The following is a 21,379-nucleotide window of genomic DNA, read 5'->3' as shown; positions in this document are numbered from 1 at the left end:
ATCAGTTCTTCCCACTAAAGTATTTCAAAGTTCTTAAAAATAAGTATTACCATATAGCGGCTTGTCCTCCAAGAAAAGTCTAGAATACACATTTTACCGAACAAGGGACTGTTCACAACACATGACCCATTCTTCCTCGGGCCTGTGTTTCCACCTTCCCACCGTCTGTACTCACCAGCGCCTCTAACAGGGAAGTGGTCAGGAGGCAGAAGACACCACTCCGCCTACCGGAGAGGGACGGACGGCAGGGAGAGGGGAGCTGCGGTCAGCAAGCCGGGAGTCGGCCACTCCCCCCGCCCCACCTGCCCAGGCAGGGCGTCTCCTGGCTCTCCTCCTCGTGTCAGCACGGTTTCCCAAACTCGGCCTGCCAGAAGGCCTTCCCTGTCACAAGCCCGCTGCAGTCCTGTCCTTGACTGCCTCATTTCTGACTCACTTCCACCAGACCTGCTTTACCCTGGTCCTCTAGCATGTTCTCGGCTCCCGGGTACTGCGTGAAACCATGGCATCAAATCGGCTTCTGCCAGAAACCAGTGAGCTGGTCAGCTGAGCCCTTCTGGTCGGGCAGCTGGCTGCGTGATGCAGTGACACCCGCAAGGTCAGACTTGCCCTGCCTTGGCCTGGGGCTCCCTGAGAACGCGTCATCACCGCCGACTCGCCAAACAGCAGCCAGATGAGATGCGAGACACGATCCCACCTTGCAAATGGAGTAGAGGAGTGTGGGAGCAGACTATAAATTTCAGCATGAAAAGGCAGCCAAAAGGACTAACGGGTTCGTGCTATTTCTGGCATTACCTTTGCTTACTAGAGAGGGCTTCCTTGGCGGCTCCACCTGTCAAGTAGACTGCACGTGACCCCTGGGTGGGAAGATCCCCTGGAGGAGGAAATGGCAGCCTATTCTGGAATCCTTGCCTGAGAAGCCCATGGACAGAGGAGCCTGCTGCAGTCCATGGGTCACAGAGAGCTGGGGCCCACTGGGCACGCGCGCACACAGTGCGACCTTGCTCACTGGTGCCTTCAGCCGGTGCTTCTTAGAGAACACACTTGGAACTGTCTAAACTACATTCAGAGACAAAAAACGAGCCAAGGAGGAAACCCAGCCTCAGTCAGGAGCACTGACTGGGACACAGCTCTGAGAGAGGGCAGAGGCTGCACCGGGAGCCCGGGCATGTGCGTGTGGGCCGGGCAGAGAGAGAGACGGCACTGGCGGAGCAGTGGCCGGACCTTGGGACCACAGAGACCACGGGGCAGGGAGCGGGCGGGAGGCAGCGAGCGGGGCTGCTTCCACCTCCGCCAGCGACTCCTCCTCAGACCAGAGTCCCCAAAGCGTGGACCAACACTGCTCTCTCTAGTAAATCTGATAAATCTTGTACTATTTTTGCAGCGCCTCTTAAATTGAGATTGTATTTTATCCAAAAATGCCTCTATTCCACAAAAGAGGGTCAGGATTGTACACATTTTACCTCTTCTACCACCTCTAAAGAAAACCTGACGATAACTTTCGAGGACGAAGAAATCTACAAACTCAGGGCAAGCCCCTGAAGCAAGAGCCCCACACAAGCCGGGGCCGCCTGCGTGGAGCACTCTGAGTCTCCCGCCCAGATGGCGGGCTCTCCTGCTCAGGCGCTCGGTGCTCCTCTCCTCCTCCTGAGTGGTCGGCACAACAAAGGGCTCCTCACTTAACCTGCTGGCCAATTCTTAAATGTTTCATTACCTCAATCAGAATAAAGCAGCTGAATTCCAAATTTGCTTCCACTTTCTTAAAGAACAGCCATGTCCGACTCTTTGCAACCCCGTGGACTGTAGCCCGCCAGGCTCCTCTGTCCTTGGGATTTCCCAGGCAAGAAGATGGAGAGGGTCACCATTTCCCCCTCCAGTAAAGAACAGTGGAAGAACACATTCTTCCTGTCCTTAACTAAAGGAAAGGTAGTAATACTGAGCATTCCTGAGTAACACAGGTGAGAACCTCAGTTCCGGTGACACTGAGACCCTGGGTCACACTGGTGCTCACACAGGCCGGGTGACCCGATACACACGCCTCACAGGTTCCGTTTCCCCTGAACTGAAAGACAGAGCTGCAGGCCCAATTAAACTCCTGAATCTAGCCTGGCACACGCTTCGTCTTTCTTTTTTCTGGTGTTTCATCACAAGTCATGGCTGGGGATGACTACAGTAAGTTATGCTGATCAGTTTGTATTTCTCCATATGCTCGGTTAGTACCTGAGGAGCTGTACTGGACTACGTGCTGGTCATGAGCAGTTATAACGATGGGAGGAGCGGCGTGCCACGGGGCTTACAGGATCTTAGTTCCCCGACCAGGGCCTGAAGCTGGGTGCTCGGCAGCAAGGGTGCAGTCCTCACCACTGGTCCACCAGGGGACATCTGCAGTTATGATTTAACAAGATTGCTCTCTTTCGGTTTATGAGAATTAAATACTTAAAAGCAGCTTTCTGAAAAGTGAGCAAATGTAGAATATTCGTATGTTTTACGTAATAAAAATAGAACCATTTCATCAAATGAAATTCTTTAAGTTGATCACAATATTCGGGGAGGCACACTAAATTTTAGAAGCAACAGTTGACAATATGTAATACTCTTTAAAAGCAGTGTTAATGTGTTCCTTTTTAAGTCTCACCTAACAAATCCAGACAATAAAATATAAGTGGGGGAAAATGAAAATTCAGAGAGATTTCATGTGCCTCATAACAAAAGGTCTCTTTAAATTTCAAGTTCCCTTCATGGTTTCAACCCAAAGTTTTAAATAAAAATCTGACCCACTCTGATTTATACAGAAATGTTCTAAGACACATTTATAGCACAAAGCAAGTCACAGCCACCCTCCACCGGGGTACACCGTCACCCACTTCAATTCACTATACCAGGCTAGTGGCCAGGTGGTTACCCAAACGTACCAGGCCACTCCATACTCACCCTCCAGCCCTGACACCACTCACCACTCAAGGTACTCTGTTGTACCTTCAAACACTTCCCAAAATTCTCAGGACTGGTCGCCACCAACCAGGGTTGGCAAGCGACATGAAACATGATCACTCCCTTACTCTAGAAAGCCCCCTAAAGATGTTCTGAATCAACCCTGATTACCATACACTCACCGGAAACTACTGTAGACTATTCTTGCTTTGAACTAAGGAACACATGGGGAAAAGGAGCAGCAAAACAACCATCATAAATAACAGTAAAAAGCACAAGACTCAGAGGCCTCACCCTCTCTACCCGTTAGTTAGTAGCTGAGTGGCCCTGGGCAACTAACATAACCTCTCCGACATTCAATTTACTTAACTGTAAAAGGGAAACAATAGAGCTAACCTGTAAGGCTGCTGTGAATACACACTAAGCAGCAACTATGCTTGGTAAGCAGTGTGCTTGGTAATACTTGATAAGCGGTAGCTCCCACTTATTATACGGCATAAAATCATGGAATGCGTTTCTAGACGGGGCCTTAGGAGCATTCTGAAAAGAAAATGGGCATTTATAAAGTACCTTCTTTGTGTTAGAAAGGTCCCAAAGAAATAAGAGACCAGCATCCAGCCACGGGTCTCTCATCCACAGCCCTGTCATTTTCACCTCGTCCCGCCCTCGGGTACACACGTGTGCACTCTGTCCCGGGGACAAGGGCCTCAATCTCCACACTCCACACACACAACCTCAGGATGGCCAACAGCACACATAATGCCGTGGCCGCCCTCGAAGAAAGTGAAGGACGGCTCTGCAAGCTTTCAACCCAGACCATGACCCTGCTCACCTGACTGCGAGAGCCAACATCAAGAAAGACTCTTTGTTACGTCCTTCCTGAAAACGCTTCCCATGTCCATAATGCATTAACTCTAACAAAGAGGAACAATACAGAAAGACCAGAGAGTCTCCTTGGATGATCAGTATGAATTAAAATCACTTTAAAGACAATATGATTAATGAAAGGGCAGACTGAAAAACCTAGTCTTAAGACTCAAGCTCTTTCACCTTTCAAAAAACTCAATTTAATAAAATCCAAAGACAAATTACTTAGAGGTAATGAAATATGGAAAATGACAAAAGAGAAGTTCTTGTTGATTCGCCACTGCCCCACAGGTGAAAGCTCACCTAGAGAAACCTGATTTAAATTGTAATGTATCTTCAATTTGTATATCAGGATAAGACTGCCAAGAAAATTCTGTTTTCCTAACAATTCTGTAGATGCATATTTTGACTCTGATCACCACCAACGCATAATTTCTAAACAGCTTTATGTACCATGATAGTTCAGTGTCCTGTACGGAGACCAATGAATGCAAAGATTAATTTAACTAATACATTAGTTGCCAGTTTAGGTTAAAAAAAAAAAGTGCAGGAAATAAAACTCTCTGAAGAGTAAACTTCTCTAGGAAATCTTATGAAGAAAACATATATTTTGGTACTAAGAGAAGGTGAAGAAGGCCTGGAATCATAGCAAAACACAAGAACATGGGCTGACTGACAAGGAGATGCTTTTATTAAACAAGTAATTATAAACCTGAAATGCATAAATAACATTCTCCACAGATGCAGCACACAAGTCAATCCTCCCAGAGAGGAAGCCCCCATCAGACCCTCACGGGGGCAGCCAGTTCAGCACAGTCCTGGGCATCAACACCTCAGTCCCTGCAAGGGGACCGAGACCAGCAGGGGCAAGAGGAAGAGGGGAAATGAGAGCACACTTACTTTAGCTCTTAAACGGTCTCCTTTTTGCACAATGGGTATGTTCTCTTACAAACAGCTCCTACCCACCAAAATACACACATACACACACAACAACAAAAACCCAGGACATGAGGGAAACACGGTTCCACTCCAGAGAGATACAAACGACCACTATCCTCTGAAAAGGCGGACTTGCCAATATGGAGGCATTACTGGAATAAAAAAAGTCTTAGTTCACAGATTTACACATGTTGGGTAGTTAACTTAAAACTTAAGGATTAAGAAGAGCTAAAAAACCACTTCAACGTTTGGCAGATAATTACTTTCATGTAAAATTCTTGTTATTTTCCTGTGTACTGTAAAATCATATAGCATGATTTTAGAATATGATCTCATATACAAAACATACTGTTTTCCATCAGAGCAAAAGAGCAAAAACTGAAGCAGATAAATTCTTCTGAAGACAAGGTGTTCATCGGTTGAATGCCCGTAATAGCAGAGCCGCGCCCTGCCCCTCCTAGTCCCCCAGAGCCCAGAGTGCACTGGCCCGCAGGGCGCCACCTGACTGCACAGGCAAAAGGCCTACTCCCAGCCAGGCCCCAGGGCCCGTCCTCTGCGTTTATAGCTCCAGTAAAAGCATGAGACACTGACAAAGACCATGATTAAAACAAGGTCAGAAGCAGGAGCCACAGAGGCGCTGGGAACTGATGAGCACTTGGGTTTTCACCTAGAGATAGAGCAATCTGATACAACACAGGCCAGTTACTTATCAACATTCTGAATCACAATGAATGGAGGAGAGAAAAGACAGATTTGGCCTATCAAAAATTTTCTTACGGCATTTGAAACACTTCACATCTTTAGCGTACAAACTGAGCAACAAAAGCAATGGAAACACATCTAACGAAACGGCTAAGGACGAGCTGCCCTTAATTCAGCACAGCAAATGACTCCACACTCCTTCCACTTTCTAGTGGTGCTGCCTTCCCCGGAGGGACTGAGAATTTGAGGTCCTTTTTGCAAAGAGTGGGACACGACTGAGCGACTGAACTGAACTGACTTTTCCTACAGGGTTCCCAGGTGGCACTAGAGGTAAAGAACTCGCCTGCCAAAGCAAGAGACGTAAGAGACACGGGTTTGATCCCTGGGTTGGAAAGATCCCCTAGAGGAGGGCATGGCAATCCACTCCGGTATTCTTGTTTGCAGAGTATCATGGACAGAGGAGCCTGGCGGGCTACAGTCCTTGGGGTCACAGAGTCAGACACGACTGAAGCGACTTAGCATGCACGCACTTTCCCTACTGTAAATATTTTGTGGTTAACTGATGACAATTAAAGCAAGAGGTGGGCGTACCTTCTACAGTAAGTAGAGACTGCACGGCAGGGTTAAGAAAGCACTAGGTGGCTCAGTGGTAAAGAACCCGCCTGCAATGAAGAAGACGCAGGTTCGATCCCTGGGTCAGGAAGATCCCCTGGAGAAGGAAATGACAACCCACTCCAGTACTCTTGCCTGGGAAATTTCATGGACAAAAGAGCCTGGCCAGCTATACAGGCCATGGGGTCGCAGAGTCGGACAGGACTGAGCGGCCAAGCAGCAGCGCTCTGCGCGGGCTGACAGGAGAGTCTCCTGCAGCAGGGCCTATCTGCAGCCAGCCTGCTCGGCTTAAGCGCTGGGCTTACCCAGACTGCAAAGGCAGGCTGCTTTGCCACAGACGCTCTAAGACAGGCTCCGAGCTAAGGTGAGGCAAGGAGTGACGTGCACCCCACTTCTGAAGGATACCGCGGGAAGACCCCCTTTCTCCTCAAACAGGGATGGGGGGGTGGAGCAACCAGCCTGAACTGGAAGACCGGAAATGGCGTCTGAGACAAAGGTGCTTAAAAGCGACACACACTGTTCCCTCCCCACCCACAGGCACTCACTGAATCTAAAGCTACACGCAGCAGATTATCTTTTTTGTGGTAAAGGAAATTTTTTAAAACAAAATTGAGGATTCTATTATAAATTATCTACAAAAAGAAGTTAAAAATTCTACAAAACTCCTAAATCAGGACTTTAGGAATTGTCACACTGGTTTTCCACTAAGACTCAGAGACCTGAAGCAGGGGTCCCAGAGGGCAGCGGCATCTCAAGGACCCTCCCACAGCACTTCGGGGGACAGGGGCTGCCCCCGGGACTGCAGAGGGTGACCTGACCCCACCTTCACAGACCCTCTGGGAGCTGGGACACACTCGGAGAAACACAGAGTCCAAGAGGCCCCGGTGACCTCGTCAACTTACCCCGCCTGACAACTTAATCACCCTGACCTTGGAGCCGACGTGCGGCCCGTCTCCACCGCCGCTGTTGGCCCGGTGCATGACAGTCCTCTTGGCGCCGGGCTTGGCCTCTGGGGGCCGGCCTTGGAGGGATGCGGCCCGAGTGGTCTGCGAGGGGGGCAGTGGCCCCTCCCCGCTGGCGGGCTTCACCTGCAGGACTTTGTGCTGAGCTGGGCTCTGAGGTATGGTTCTGGCCTGTCTCAAGTGTTTCAGTGGCTTCATCTGTTGTCCTGGATACTGTGTGTGAGCACCAGACGGCACAAAGCCCGACGTTTTGGGTGGAACGTTTGCAACGGCCGCATCCTGGTTTTTGACAAGGAGTCTGTTTTTCACATTGGGTCTGACCGGAGGCCCTGGGAAGGGGAGCAGCGGGTTACCATTGGCAGGCAGCGGGGCGGGCGTCTGCTCGCCGGGCACGGCGGGGGTGGGCGGGGCACAGAGCTGCTGCTGTTGCTGCTGCTGCTGCTGCTGCTGCTGCTGCTGCTGCTGCTGCTGGGCCAGCCTCTCGAGCAGCTCCTTCTTCCGGGCGCCCGCCTGCTGCTGCCGCCGCAGCTCCTTCTGCTTTAGGATCTCTTCTCGCAGGCGCTTCTGCTCCTCTATCTTCAGACGGTACAACCTCGTTTCTTCATCTTCATCAGGAAACTGAAACCAGAAACACACGTGCTTTACTCTGGAGTACGAGGCGAGCTACAGTTCCAGTCTGTTTCAACAAACTTAAGAAAAGGCACTTTCTAAAAACCCTTTAATTCAGGATCTGAAAGAAACCATTCAAATCTGCCTATACACTTTTAAGTGGAACTCCTTCCCCGAGGGAGGGAAAAAAAATTTACACAGCTAAAGCTAATTTGGAAAATCTTATCAGAATATTAAAAATGAAATAATGTAAATTTCCACTCATTTACAACTTTAAATCAATTAAACTATTCATTCACGATATCGAAATATATTTGAAATGGAAACTGCAGCAGCAGGGAGGCCCTGCTGTCACACAGGTTTTATCTGGCTCTTCTCTGACGAACCAACAAAAGGTGGGGTGTAAATGACCTGAAAGGGCCTGATTAGAACTATTGATTTTTCGTACAGAATTTTCAGTCTGATCTCAAACTCATTTGTCACAGAATAATTGCTTATAATGAACAGCCAAGTCAATCTCTCTGACCTTGAACTCATGTACTCTCCTCAGAATCAAAATGCTACCAATTGCAGTATTGGAATATTAATGGTATATAAGGGATGCCTTTAATATGCCAGCCTCAAACCACTCTAAGTCTATCAGAAGAATCTTTATCAACTCCAATAATTTTCAAAAAAAAAGCATTTAGAGAGGAAACTTTATTAGAAGTTAAGCATGCTTAAAATTGTAATAATTTTCTCTCAAAAAAATCATAGATATCATCACTCACAGAACCTTTACAAGAGAATGTAATAGGGTTTAATCTACCCAGAATTCACTGTTAACAAATAAACCTTACAAGTTTGGAATTAAAAGACCAAAGATTCCCTCACAGCTCACTCGGTAAAGAATTTGCCTACAGGGCAGGAGACCTGGGTTCGATCCCTAGGTCGGGAAGATCCCCTGAAAAAGGGAATAGATCCAGTATTCTTGCTTGGAGAATCTCATGGACAGAGGAGCGTGGCAGGCTACAGTTCCATGGGGCTGCAAGAATCAGACACGACTGAGCGACTAAACCAGCACCGTAAGACTAAAACACTGCTGAGGTTGCTGGTGCCCCCAGGGCCCATGCACTGGACCCACAAGACACAGAGCCGAGGCTTCGCTACCTGCATCTCAGAAGCAATTCTGACCAACTGGGTCATCTAACTTCAAACAGCAAATCTGAAGCTGGAAGGGACATTAGGGGAAGACAGGAAAACAGACGTTCAAAAAGCCCAAGAGCCAGGTCATCCTGGGGCAACAGTAACAGGTCCAGAGGGCAGTTAACACCCACTCGGTTTTTCCCCAAGGAGTCAAAAAACAGTTACAGTATGTTCAAGAATATAGGTAGAAATATTTCGAAATAGACCTGTCCTTTATTATATCATTATCAACTGGGTGAATATAAGAGAAATCACATTTCACATCTACCTAAGCAAAACAAATAAAAGACTTCAAAAAGCCAAAAAAAAAAAAAGAAAAGAAAAACACACCCCCCACAAAACCCTGCACTCCTGGCTCCACTCCACGTGCACTGCGGCCACCTGCAAGCTCCACTCCAGGTACGAAGTGCCCATTTTCCTCTAGAGAAGACGTCTTCAGAAGCCTGCTTCAACCAACTACTGTGTAAGGGACGGGCAGGTGTGCCCAACAGTGTGCCTGAAAAGCCACTTTTCTCATTTTATTTAGCCACTGTCACCGTACAAGTGTATGTGACCTCACTTTTCTGAGCCAAATCCATTTATGCGTGAGTTAGGAACTACCTACATAAACTAAAAGCAAGATAAAACTGTTAGCAAAGATTTCTAAACTATCCCAGTCCACTTTGTAAATCTGCATTATTTTTTCATATATTGATTTTAAAACCGTAATGTCACCCTTCTTCTAATAGTATGTTTTTACATGTTAGCTCAATATTTTTACTTTATATTTACACTTCTGATTTGGAAGCATTAGCTGCTACAATAACTTATTAGAAGACAATCTAATAAGAAAACATGACTTGCTTATACTCTTCCCTGAGGAAAGTCTCTGTGTCATTACTCTTTTACACATTAAGTCGACTAACATTAAGTTAGCAGACAATACTTATTTCTCACATTCTATGCAGCACTATAAAATCAGCGTTAACTTTCACATACAGGTCTTCCGCCATGTCTGACACATGCACCCAACAGCAAGGGTCCCGTGGAGGCACAGGCCCAGCGCCGCTCCGCCAGCGACGGCAGTGGGCTGTGCAGGGCTGTGCCCTGGCCTGCACGACACTGGACACCCAGGCTTTCTGAGGGGTGCACCATGTGAGCCACTGCCCAGCCTCCGTGTCTATAATTCTAGGGGAGCCCCGAGGGAACTCCAGGCGTCCCAGAGGGAAGCTGCAGGGATGCACTCGATAAGCGCACTCACTGCTTGGACAGGAGACCAATGGACGGAAGAGGCTTGTCCCAGGAGTAAGCTAATAAATTTTACTAATGGAAAGAAATATTCTAAAAATTTTAAGCTTCATGACTAAGCAATCAAAACTGTATCAAAAAACATCTCAATTGGAAATCACGCAGAACACTGACGTGCATTTTTAGTTATTTTTACCTATTTATACCTAGTTAGAAATCAGCAATAATATACACAATTCAAAACAAAATACGCCCACCCCCCATCTTATTTAAAGGTCCATAGTAAAACTGGTCCTACCTCCTGGTAGTCCCCAGTATAAAAGCAGAGCAAGTCGCAGGAACATAAGAGTGTATGTCAGGGGTCGGCTAACTAAGGCCCATGGGCCAAATTCAGCCCAGCACCGACTCTTCACGCAAAGTGCTCACAGCACACAGCCGTGCCCACCCATGCAGGAGCCATCTATAACCGCTTCTGTGCTAACCCTAAAGAGCCGAGTCATTCTGAGAGACCATCCGGACTATAAAGCCTGAGATATTTATCATCTGGGCCTTTTAGAGAAGCCGTCTGTGAAGATTCCTGATACACACAGACTGTGCAACATGTAACTGCAACTGTATAAATACATAAACACAATCTAATACAGGGCCAGTGAGAATGAAACTATCTTCTATGAATATGGTGATTAGGCTACAAGGAGGAACCGGTGAAAAGAAAGTGGGAAGATCCTGGGAAGAACACACTGGACGCTAAGTGTGTTCTAAGCAGGTAAGAAGTACTTACCTCTTACCTAAGAGGCACAGGTTGATTATAAGATCTTCCTGTTTGAGTCCAAGTATTATTTTTTAATTAAAAAGGAAAAAAAAAGCCCCACCTCTGGTTCGGTCTTTGCTTCCTCTTTCGGCTGACCCACAGGGCTAAGCGGCTTGACTCTCCCTTCGGCCTTCCCCTGCGCATTCCTGGGCCCCAGCCCGGGCCTCGAGGGGGGAGACGTGCTCATGATGGGTTTCACTTGAGCTGCAGGTGTGGAGGAGCAGCGGCTGGAGCTCATCTCGATGACGTGAGACGGTGCAATCGGTAACTCACGCAGATTGCTATTTCTCGGAGCCGTTGGCTGCATCTGCTGCATTGGCCGCTTGGCCACGCTCTGAGAAGTGGTGTTCTGTCACAGGAAGCAAGAAATCCTCATCACAACTGGAGACTCGGAGGAAGTAGCTGGGCACACGAGCTCAATCTGACTGGGGTGCCTCACAGGACAGGGACATTTTTAACAGAATCAACAGAGCAATCAACTCCCGCATGAGGAGTCAGCTGGGTTACTGGCACCCCCAAGGTCAACGGGCCCCTAAATTCCACGTAGAACAAAGAACGAAGCATTAAGTTAGTGCCCTAAAAAAAGGAGGAGAAAGATGCCCGAAGGGTTTCATCGGAGAGGACACTTGTCAGTCATGCTCATTCTCAGGATTCTCAACAGACCTCATAGCTAGAGGAGCATGCAGATCTGTGAGAGGCCAGCTAGGGAGTACCCAAGCGGTTCAGCTCAAGGCTGGGGGCATCGTCTGCCGCTCTGCTTATAAGATGAAGTCCAGGTTACAAAGCACCCTCTTTCCAGATCTAGAAATTCTTTCCTATTTTTTTATATCATTTTAGTCTCTATGTTACTTAAAGAAAAACACAGGTTTGCTTCCCTGGTGGTTCAGACAAGAAAGAATTCACCTGCAATGGAAATGACCTGGGTTCAATCCCTGGGTGGGGAAGATCCCCTGGAGAACGAAATGGCAACCCACTCCAGTACTCTTGCCTGGAAAATCTCATGAACAGATGAGCCTGGTGGGCTATAGTCCATGGGGTCACAAAGAGTCAGACACCACTGAGGTGACTTAGCATGAGTGCATCTAATGGGGGACAAGACAGTAATGATGACTAATCTTTGAATTTCAAAGCAACAGGCTAGTCTCTCTCGATGCCTGACAAGCCGCACATCTGCTGACAGCGCTTGAGTCAATGCGGCGCTCTCCCATGACTAAGCTCCATGGAGGCAGGAACGGCGCCTCTCCTGTGCAATGCTCTATTGCCAGGAACTAGAGAGGCGCCTGACAACAATGGATGTCCAATAAATTCCTCCTGAATTCACTCACATATGCATTAGTTGCCCAAGGAGTTAGAGATAATCTCAGTACCAAGGAATAATCCACTGGCAAAGGTAGGATGACTATCACCCAAAAATATTTTCTGAAGTTATGCGTCAATCATCACTACAGAAACAGGCAGATACACCAAAGTCCTGTGCCAGAACAGGCGTCCCCGGAGCCAGCTGAGGACTTGGGACACTCACGTGCCGCAGCCCCGGGCGCTGGGGGCACTGCATCCGGCTGCTGCTGGGCTGAGGCTGGGTCGCCGGCATGTGAGGCCTGAACTGGGGCTGAGCCACCGGCATCAGCGGCGGGGGCGGCACGGAGAGGTGGTGGTGGTGCTGCTGCGGCTGGTGCGGAGGCTGGTGCGGCGGGGGCGGCTGGAGCGGGGGCTGCAGCGGGGGCTGGAGCGGGGGCTGCGGCTGCGGCTGCGGCTGCGGCTGGTGTGGCGGGGGCAGCGGGGGGTGCAGCGGCCCCTTCCAGGCCAAGAGAGAGAGAGAGAGAAGACAGTTTACCACGTGTGAACTGGTAACGCCCCAGCGCAGCCCCTTCCCTAAGGACCCCAACACCAGCAGGAGCTTCAAGCGGCTCTAAGTTTCATTTCAGATTGGTTGGTAAAGGTGAGTGATACCTTAAAGGCAGTAATAAGCCAAAAGCTACTATCTGGCATTTTCCATCTGCTCTAAACCCTCAAATTCTGAACTTCCAGGAATGTATTCTGAGGAAATAACTAAGGAGGAAGGAAGCACAGCCTCAGGGACGCTCTCTGCAGCACTGTGTCTAATACCCAAGCACTGAAAGAACCAACGCGTGCCTACGCTGTGGACAGCCAGATAATGCCAACTGCTGCAGCAGCGAAAGATACTCACCACCATGAAAAGATGGGAGTGAGAAGCTAACTGGGGAAAGAGAGCATCATGAGGATGCCAGCACTGAGAAGAATGAGAGATGTCTGGGGTGACTGTTTCCAGATGGGGGAACCAAAGTGAACCCATGCCTGTGGCAGCGAAATAGAGGAGTCCTAATCACTGGTCCACCAGGGAATTCCCAAATTATATTTTTTTAATAAAATAATTTAGGAAGAAAATTTTTATCTTACTTTAACATCTTAAGAAATAACCGTTTATCTGTTTTTATTTTAGGTACATATTCTATGTGGTTTCTAAACAATTAGTTCAAGCATATCATCATTACACACCTTAACAGGAAACTTAAAATACACAATGAAAGCTTCTGGGTAAGAGCACACTCCAGCAGCTGATGAAAAAACCCACCAGCAGAGGGCACTCAAATCTCTCAAATAATATGGCAGCAGCAACCCGTTTTTCCCCACTACACACTGAAGGAACGTGATCTGACAAAGAAGCTGACTTCCTGTTAACCTTCTGAGAATCTTGCAGTGATAAGCGAAGGTATTATCAAAACATGTCCTAATTTTATTAGCAATATATAGAACATCCTTTACAAAATCTTAATACTGAATTTTTTTTATTTCCCCAAAAAATGACAAATCACTATCTCCATTTTTCCTATAGTTAAGAAAAGAAACAATATTAAGAAAGTTGTCTTTAATCAAGAGTACATTAAGTTTAACCTCTGTTCTCTAAACACTCTCCACATCTCAGTGGACTAGAATGAAAAGGTGGAGCCTGTCCTTCGGATTCTGAACCACAAGGCACTCACCTGCAGACTGGGTTGCGTGTGGGTGGGCAGGAAGGGCTGTCCCGGGCCCGGCAGGAAGGGCTGCCGAGGAGGGATGAAGGGCCTCGTGGCCGCGGAGCCCGGCTGGCTGAAGTGCAGGAGCGCCGCAGGCCCTGGCGGCTGGAGGGCTGGCCTCACGGGCCTCTCTCTGGGGAACACAGGCTGCTGCCCCTGCTGACCGAACGCTGGGCCGGGCTGGGTGAACGGCAAGGGGCTGGGCGTGGGCACAGGGTGACCGCTGCTGAGGAGCGTGGGAGGAGGAGGCGGTGGGGGGGGACTTCGTTGCTCCAGGAAGAGATGGCTCGGGAACCTTGGCTCACCTGAAACTGAGGGGATTTGCAACGTTAATTGCCTCTAGTTACACAGAGCACTCTGTAGAAATCCGCTTTATGGACTGTCCTGCTAAGGACAGAAGTTACACGCGGTGGCTGGAGGTGAGTATCTGAAAAGAACACTAGATTTTGCCTCTGTGTTTCCAGATCGCTTCCTTAGTTATCCTCTATAGATGATGGCCTCCTTCATGGGAGGTCTTCCCATTTCAGATGCCACTAGTGTCCGATTACAGCCTCTGAACTGACAGGCAGGGCTGTGGCACAGAAACCTGACTCTTCCGAGAATCTCTGGCTAGGGACTGAGCACGGATAAAGCACGGCCATGGCCAGGCACATGGCCCCACACAGCTCTGCTCCCGTCCTCCGCACCCTCCTTTACCTCCTAAGAAGAAAGGGTCTCGCTCCTGGGGCGGGGGCGGGGCCCTCCACTGGTCCTGAAGAGGAAGCCGAGGGGGCTGGCTGAAGCTGCTGGGGACGGGGCCAGGCGTGTGCTGCGGGAACTCTGGAGGGCCCTAAAGAAGAGCAGGAAAACAGGATGGGAGGCGGGAAAATAAGCGGTTTTGTTCAGAAAGGTGCGTCTGTGTTAAGTTTTCCTCTGAAAACATCAAGTGACTGTTCCCCTGCAGCCCCACCCCCATCTACATACGCCCTCATGTTACAGAGCAGGGGTGTTTACATCTCTCTCCCATGATCACACAGTCAACCCTCAAAATGCAGCACCTAAAAATTAACTCAGTGTTCGCACAGCACTACAGAACCAGCAGAATATTATTTTTAAGCTTACTGAAATCCACGCAATTATTGACCTTCTTGCCCATTAATCTGAAAGACTAAATGTATACTTCCAGCGTTGCTGACATTTATCTTTTCAAACATGCTACTCTTTGCTACCTTTCTGACAGGACCATCAGCCACAGCTATGAAGTTGCTTTACTTCAAAAGAAGAAAAAGAAATTGAATGTGTACTGTAACAAAAATCAGCCATGTCTGATGAAATAGGAAAATGTGAAATGTTTAAGAAACCACATTCTACAAAAGAAATACTACAGTCAGATTCCACTGGCTAAAAAATTCTGAACTCTTACAGATTACCATTTTTCAAGAACTACATGTTATTAGTAAAAATTTACAAAAAAAAAAAAAAAAAACAAAACCCTAAAATTACTTACTCCTTTTTCAGCCAGTATTTTATAACTTTAAGTGAAATATCATCTATAAAAATTTTGAATCACTATATTATACACCCGGAACTAATACTGTAAATCAACTATATCTTATTCTTAAAAAGTCATTTTTTTCAAGTATTTATGGAGAATTTTAAAAAATACATTTACTTAAGAAAGCCCCACATTTTATTTTTCCAGAAATTCAATAATTATATATACTATCATTCAATAACACTTCATTAAGTATTTCTCAACTTAAAAATCACTTTCCCATAAACTTGAAACTCTAATGATTTTCCTGTCCTTTTATTACTAATACAACTAGCTAGTCTCTCTAAATGTGGCATTACAATGTTGAAAACACTTTTGCAAACTACATTTGCTTTCCTTCTCTCTTTAAACAGCTGCTCTCTCCACAGCGTTTTAAAGATAATGCAAAATGAACACCAGAATGAACATCACAAACCTGTGAGGCCACTGGCTATATGACATCAACAAAATTATATTTAGACACAAACATCTTCATAAAAAGACACAGAGACATGTGGTCATAAAGCCACAAAGATGAAATTCTTGTAGTCTGTGTCTATGTGGGTGAAATCTAGGACATTCTCACCTCACAATGTTTGACAGCTGACACAAGGGAACATCACTTCTCACTCTAGATAAAGGCATCAGTTAAGATACAGCTGAAGCAATAAATACCGGGAACTGACGAATGTCGGGTTTATAACTGAGAATACATAATCGTATACTCTCAGACTAAATCATCACATTTTTGTACCCCTAATAAATGTATATATTTTTATCACAATGTTAATTTGAAACTTCTAATATGATGCTGTGATATGGATACTCTTCAATATTCACTCTTTTGTACTAACGCAATAATATGCTGGAAAAGCCTATTTCTACCAGCAACAGCTATCCTGCACTGATACTGACTGGTCAGATCACACTAGGAATCCCAATGGACTTGCCTTCTGTCTTCCACTGCCACTTTCCCCCTGTTTTAAAATGACTCATATTTTTGTGTGCAGTCAATGAAATATGTAGTGTGCATTTACATGGGTATTTTGTCAAGTAACTTAAAAAGGACCATTATTAATAAAGTTTGAAATACAGCATTAGTATCCTGTCTGTAGTTTTATAGACCTTCTTCCTCACACGTAAATGTATTTCAAAACTTTCTGGATAACACATTAGCAATCAAGGTCCAATCATTTTTTTTTAATGCTTAAATCATTTTTCTTGGAGTGGCCCAGAAAATAAAATTTAAAATTGTCTGCCCTCTGTTTTATGACAAGGTTTGACTTGTCACACTGCCTCCCATCTGTGCAACGTGATACACAAATTAGCAACGCTCACCTAAGTAAAACCGGGGCTCAACTATACGGCTTGCTTCCTCAAGCTATTATGGAGTATACTTGCCTGTCCCTCCTCTGGAGGAGGGAACACCAAGAGACAGTTTCAAAGAGACCAACACAGAAGGGACAGATAAGAGACATTAACTACACCACAGCCTCAAACAAGGTACTGGGTGTAAAAGGTAAAAGAAATCACTAAATTTAAAGCCTTATAAAAATGAAACACATGTACTTTTCATGAGGTTTTAGCTTACAAAAAGTAAAACATTAACACATACCTGAAGACAAGTAAAAAAACATTTTCAACTTTACAGCATCCTAAGAAATGTTAGCTCCCTTCAGATAACTGCACAGGGATCATGTGTAAGCCGGTGTATGTGGCCTGCATCAGGCCACCAGGGCAGGGTCTGCCTGGACGCAGGTCTGGCGGGGCAGACAGCACCCCGAGAGGCCTCAGGAAAGCCATGTGGATGTGGAAGTGCCCGTCGTTGGCAGGAGGATGGCTGTGCCAGGAAAGGCCCTCACTCTGGCTGACCCACCCATGTGCTGAGATGTGGGCATGAGATGCCAGGGCTGGACCCAGGGGGGCTTACTGGCGCTGTCACCAGGACTTGGGGTCGATGTCCTGCCTCCCTGGCTAGTCTGATAGCCCCAAGGGCACCGCGGTGGGAGACCCGGAGACCGAGTGAGGCCCGGCCAGAGTCGGCACCGAGGCTCGTGTCTGGGCACCATCACAAGAGGGAGAGAGAACCCTCCCTGCTTCCCAGGACTCGCTCTCCACGCGAGAGCCCCTGCTTCCAGCGCACTCCCAGGGGGCGGCAGCAGCGGCCAGGAGTCCAGGCACTGTGTGAAGCCGGCGCGAGCCCCTGCTTCGCCCTCCACCGCCGGCTCCCACCCCGCCCGCCTGAGCCCCCAGCCTCACAGCCAAGGGAACCCAGTCATGCGGCACTGCTGTACTTCACTTCCTAACCGTGGATTCAGGGCCCAAGAGAAGCAAGTTAAAGTACAGGAGGGGAGCTTCCATGCACGGAAGTCATCAGAATGACTAAATCTGGGGATTCTAAAAATGACACTTTCCCGACTCAGACATGGAAAGCACAGTTGATAACTATTATGCAAAACATGAGTTCTGGAAACCATTGCATTCTGTACAAACGTCCACATCCTGCTTTCTTCAGCAAAGTGTTCTCTCTGTGCTTCTGTTTCAACCAAAATGTGAGCCCTTTAAGCCCCTGGTTCAGAAACTTCCTCTTCCCTGTCCCTCCTTCACTCTCCTGCCACTGGTCTGTCCTGGGGCCGCGCTGCTCCGGGAGACACTGTGTGCACCCGGGCCAAGGTGGGCCCCTGAGCCTGCGTCCCCACAGAACCCCCAGCACTCCTGGGTGGAGCTCTACACGGCGCGTCAGACGCCCGCCAAGCTGCCCCTTCCTCGACAGGCCCAGCAGCATCCCTCGCGGCTCCCTGGCTGCCCGGGACACTCTCCCATGCTCCCGCCCCTCGGGCTTCCTCCCCAGCTGCACCTCCATCCACAGAGAACTTTCTGCTATGAATCATGTGCTCCAGGCTAATGTTAGCAGTACTCTAGAAATTTTTATTCGCATTCTGATACTGCATTTGGCCAGCTTTCACGTAAAAACCAGGAACAAGATGCTGAATTACAACAGCAGTTGGAACTATCACACTACTGACTTGCTGACAAGCTTTCAATCTGAACTACAGTTAGCAACTCATTAGCTGCATCAGTCACTGCTATGCTAGCAAGTTGACAAAAGAGGACGGACATAGAGAGACGGTATCACAAAGAAGGATGGGAAGAGTAAAAGCGTTTTCTGAGAAAGAGAGAGAGAGTCCGGTACGGCTGTTTCCACTCAGCCCTTCAGCGCTGTTCTGGAGGTATCATGGAGAGCAGCATCGCTCAGGGGGATTTCACTAACTTTATAAAAGCTCCCACCGGCCCCCCTAGAAGTAAGACAAAGCTTAACTTCCGTTGTTCAGAAGTACTGTGCTCAGAGCCCCTCGTCCAGGGCTTCCAGCACCCCACCCAGCCCAGCCCACCTCCGCTTCGGTCCCAAGCGGCCACTGAAGGACACACGAGGTCTGCAGTGTCACCGGCTGTACCGTCAACGCCTGGAAGGCGGAACAGCCGCACGTGCGGAAGAATCACTCCAGAGCTGCCACCTCCGCTCAGCTCCCCAGAAGCCAGCAGTGGCGGATTCTCTCTGTCTTGCTTCCCTGATTCTGCTCACAGTTTAGAGAAGCTTGAAGAACTTCCTAACTTTTCTGTCCTGCCAACAAACACGGCTTTCTTCGTTACTTAACATGCGAAGTCACAATACTTCACAGCATTTCTCCTATCAGGCTCACATCACGCTGGGAAAACACTCAGTGTGTTCCTCTGACATCTGCGGTTATTTATAAACTCTGCCTTTTGTTTAGAAACGCACCTTAGAGCCACAAGTCTCACCCCCGCAGATGAAGCTCTGGTCGTGTGGCTGCTGCAACGGAGCTCTTTACCACCTCTCTCTCCTTCCGCCACACAGGAGATTTCAAGTCGCCCAAACACAGGCTCTCTCATGACAGATTAGGCAAAGTGTCTGTGGAGAAACACACTGGCTTTCCCCACTCTAAGTTAGTAGGAAGCTTGCTACTTTTTGACTTTAACTTTGCAGAGGAGGAAAGCAGGGCACATATCCCCTCCTTAACCCCTTCAGCCTTTCCTAAAAGAAAGCTGTTAGAGTTACAAGAATGACCTCAAAGGAGACTGATGTAGCTAGCTTTCAGAAAAAAATTCCAAGCTGCCTGAGTGTCTCTAAACACTTTCAGATTTCCTGGGAGATTATTTTGAATATTTCTAACTTCTAAGGACAATTTTTGATATTAAACTGAACATATATGGGATTATGAATCTTGCCCCCCTTGGAATCTTCAGATTGTGCTTTTTAGCTCCCTCCCAAACCTTTCCTTTTACTAATCATCCCTGTGCTAACAGCATGTACACAAGCATTCAGGTGTTCTTTAGCAATACACAACAAAGCCGCAGAATTCTTTCTGCATCAGTAATATTTCGGAGAAGGCAATGGCTCCCCACTCCAGCACTCTTGCCTGGAAAATCCTATGGACAGAGGAGCCTGGTAGGCTGTAGTCCATGGGGTCGCTAAGAGTCGGATTTGACTGAGCAACTTCACTTTCACTTTTCACTGTCATGCATTGGAGAAGGAAATGGCAACCCACTCCAGTGTTCTTGCCTGGAGAATCTCAGGGACAGGGGAGCCTGGTGGGCTGCCGTCTATGGGGTCGTACAGAGTCAGACACGACTGAAGTGACTTAGCAGCAATACTTTGGAAGGAATGATGCTAAAGCTGAAACTCCAGTACTGTGGCCACCTCATGCAAAGAGTTGACTCTTGGCCTATAACTGTAACTTCCAAATGATCCTCCAGCCTAAAGCATCAGTGACTGAGAAAGTGGACTCCAGGGCTGGACTGACAGTCTCTGCCCGTGTCTCCCAGCCCTCCCATTACAATCACGCTCACAGCCCAGCACGCACCATCAAATCGCTCTGGGCCTCGTCCTCATCTATAGGACGGGGATACAGGTGGGACCCACCTCGCAGGGGAAAACAAAGCGCATGCAAGCACTTAGGAGTGCCCAGCAAGCGGCAGAGGCGCACTGTGCCGTCGCTGTCACCCTTCCTGGCACCCCTAGAGGCGGCACTCCACCGTGAGCAAACACAGTACAGCTTTGTTAGCTTATCATCAGTATAATTAATAATCACGCTGGGCTTGTGCTTAGTCACTCAGTCCTGTCCCACTCTTTGTGACCCCATGGGCTGCAGCCCACCTGGTCCTCTGTCCATGGGATTTCCCAGCCAAGGAAGAATATGGGACTGGGTTGCCATTTCCTCCTCCAGGGAATCTTTCCGACCCAGGGATCGAACCTCCGTCTCCTGCACTGACTGAGAGCCTCCGGGAGGAGAGAAAGGGAGGCAGGCCATGCTGGCCGAGGAGCTGGCGACCGGCCCCAAGTTCCTGAGCCTGGTAGATTCGGAGCACAGACAGGGCAGTCAGAACACAGAGCAGCCAAGACCGACAGCCCCTGCTCCCCCAACCTAACTTCAGGAGAGCAACGTGCTATGACCTGCACGTAATGATATCACACGGTTAGAGAGAAGGTAACACGAACCTGGAGACGCACGTCCTCACCCTGCAACCACGTCCCTATGGTTAGAGAAGAGGGACCTTCCCTGCAGAACAGACGGAGGTGGGTGGGTACCCTCCAACACAGCTGTGAAGGAGCACACCCCAGGCCAGTGTCCTCCTCCTGGCTGCAGAGCCAACTGGAGAACCACGCCCCTGGAAAACGCATGACGATCCTAAAGCCACATGGCCCCACAACAACTTTCTGGCAGACGGCACATGAGCACAGGTGATGGGGACGAGCTGCAGGCCCGCTTCCAAGACAACTGCTCATGGATAGCCCTCCCTCTCCCCCCACCTGCCGGAGCTGGAGAGAGACCCGGCGGCCAGAGGAAGATGCCCAGAGCGGGGCATGAGTGAGAAATAAGCTTCTCGAGGTGAGCCACCGAGGGCTCATGGCTGTGGAGTCAGTCCACTCCGGCTGACACTCCCGTGCTGGACACTCCGGGGCCGTCGC

At 48.3% G+C, this 21,379-nt stretch overlaps 1 protein-coding gene across 1 annotated transcript in view; it reads right to left on the bottom strand.

The window, feature by feature from the left end:
• Positions 1–21,379, bottom strand: part of RBM33 (RNA binding motif protein 33) — a 107,040-nt gene that overhangs the window by 18,182 nt on the left and 67,479 nt on the right. Inside the window, exons 11-15 of the mRNA XM_040260527.1 lie at positions 14,574–14,706; positions 13,845–14,188; positions 12,365–12,637; positions 10,904–11,191; positions 6,951–7,628 (exon numbers count right to left, since the gene is read on the bottom strand). Coding sequence (XP_040116461.1) covers positions 6,951–7,628; positions 10,904–11,191; positions 12,365–12,637; positions 13,845–14,188; positions 14,574–14,706 — 1,716 coding nt within the window. The remainder of the gene's footprint in view (positions 1–6,950; positions 7,629–10,903; positions 11,192–12,364; positions 12,638–13,844; positions 14,189–14,573; positions 14,707–21,379) is intronic.

The sequence above is a fragment of the Oryx dammah genome, unplaced genomic scaffold (genome assembly GCF_014754425.2).
Source record: "Oryx dammah isolate SB20612 unplaced genomic scaffold, SCBI_Odam_1.1 HiC_scaffold_18, whole genome shotgun sequence".
NCBI classification, from domain to species: Eukaryota; Metazoa; Chordata; class Mammalia; order Artiodactyla; family Bovidae; genus Oryx; species Oryx dammah.
This window is presented reverse-complemented; position numbering and strand designations above follow the sequence as displayed.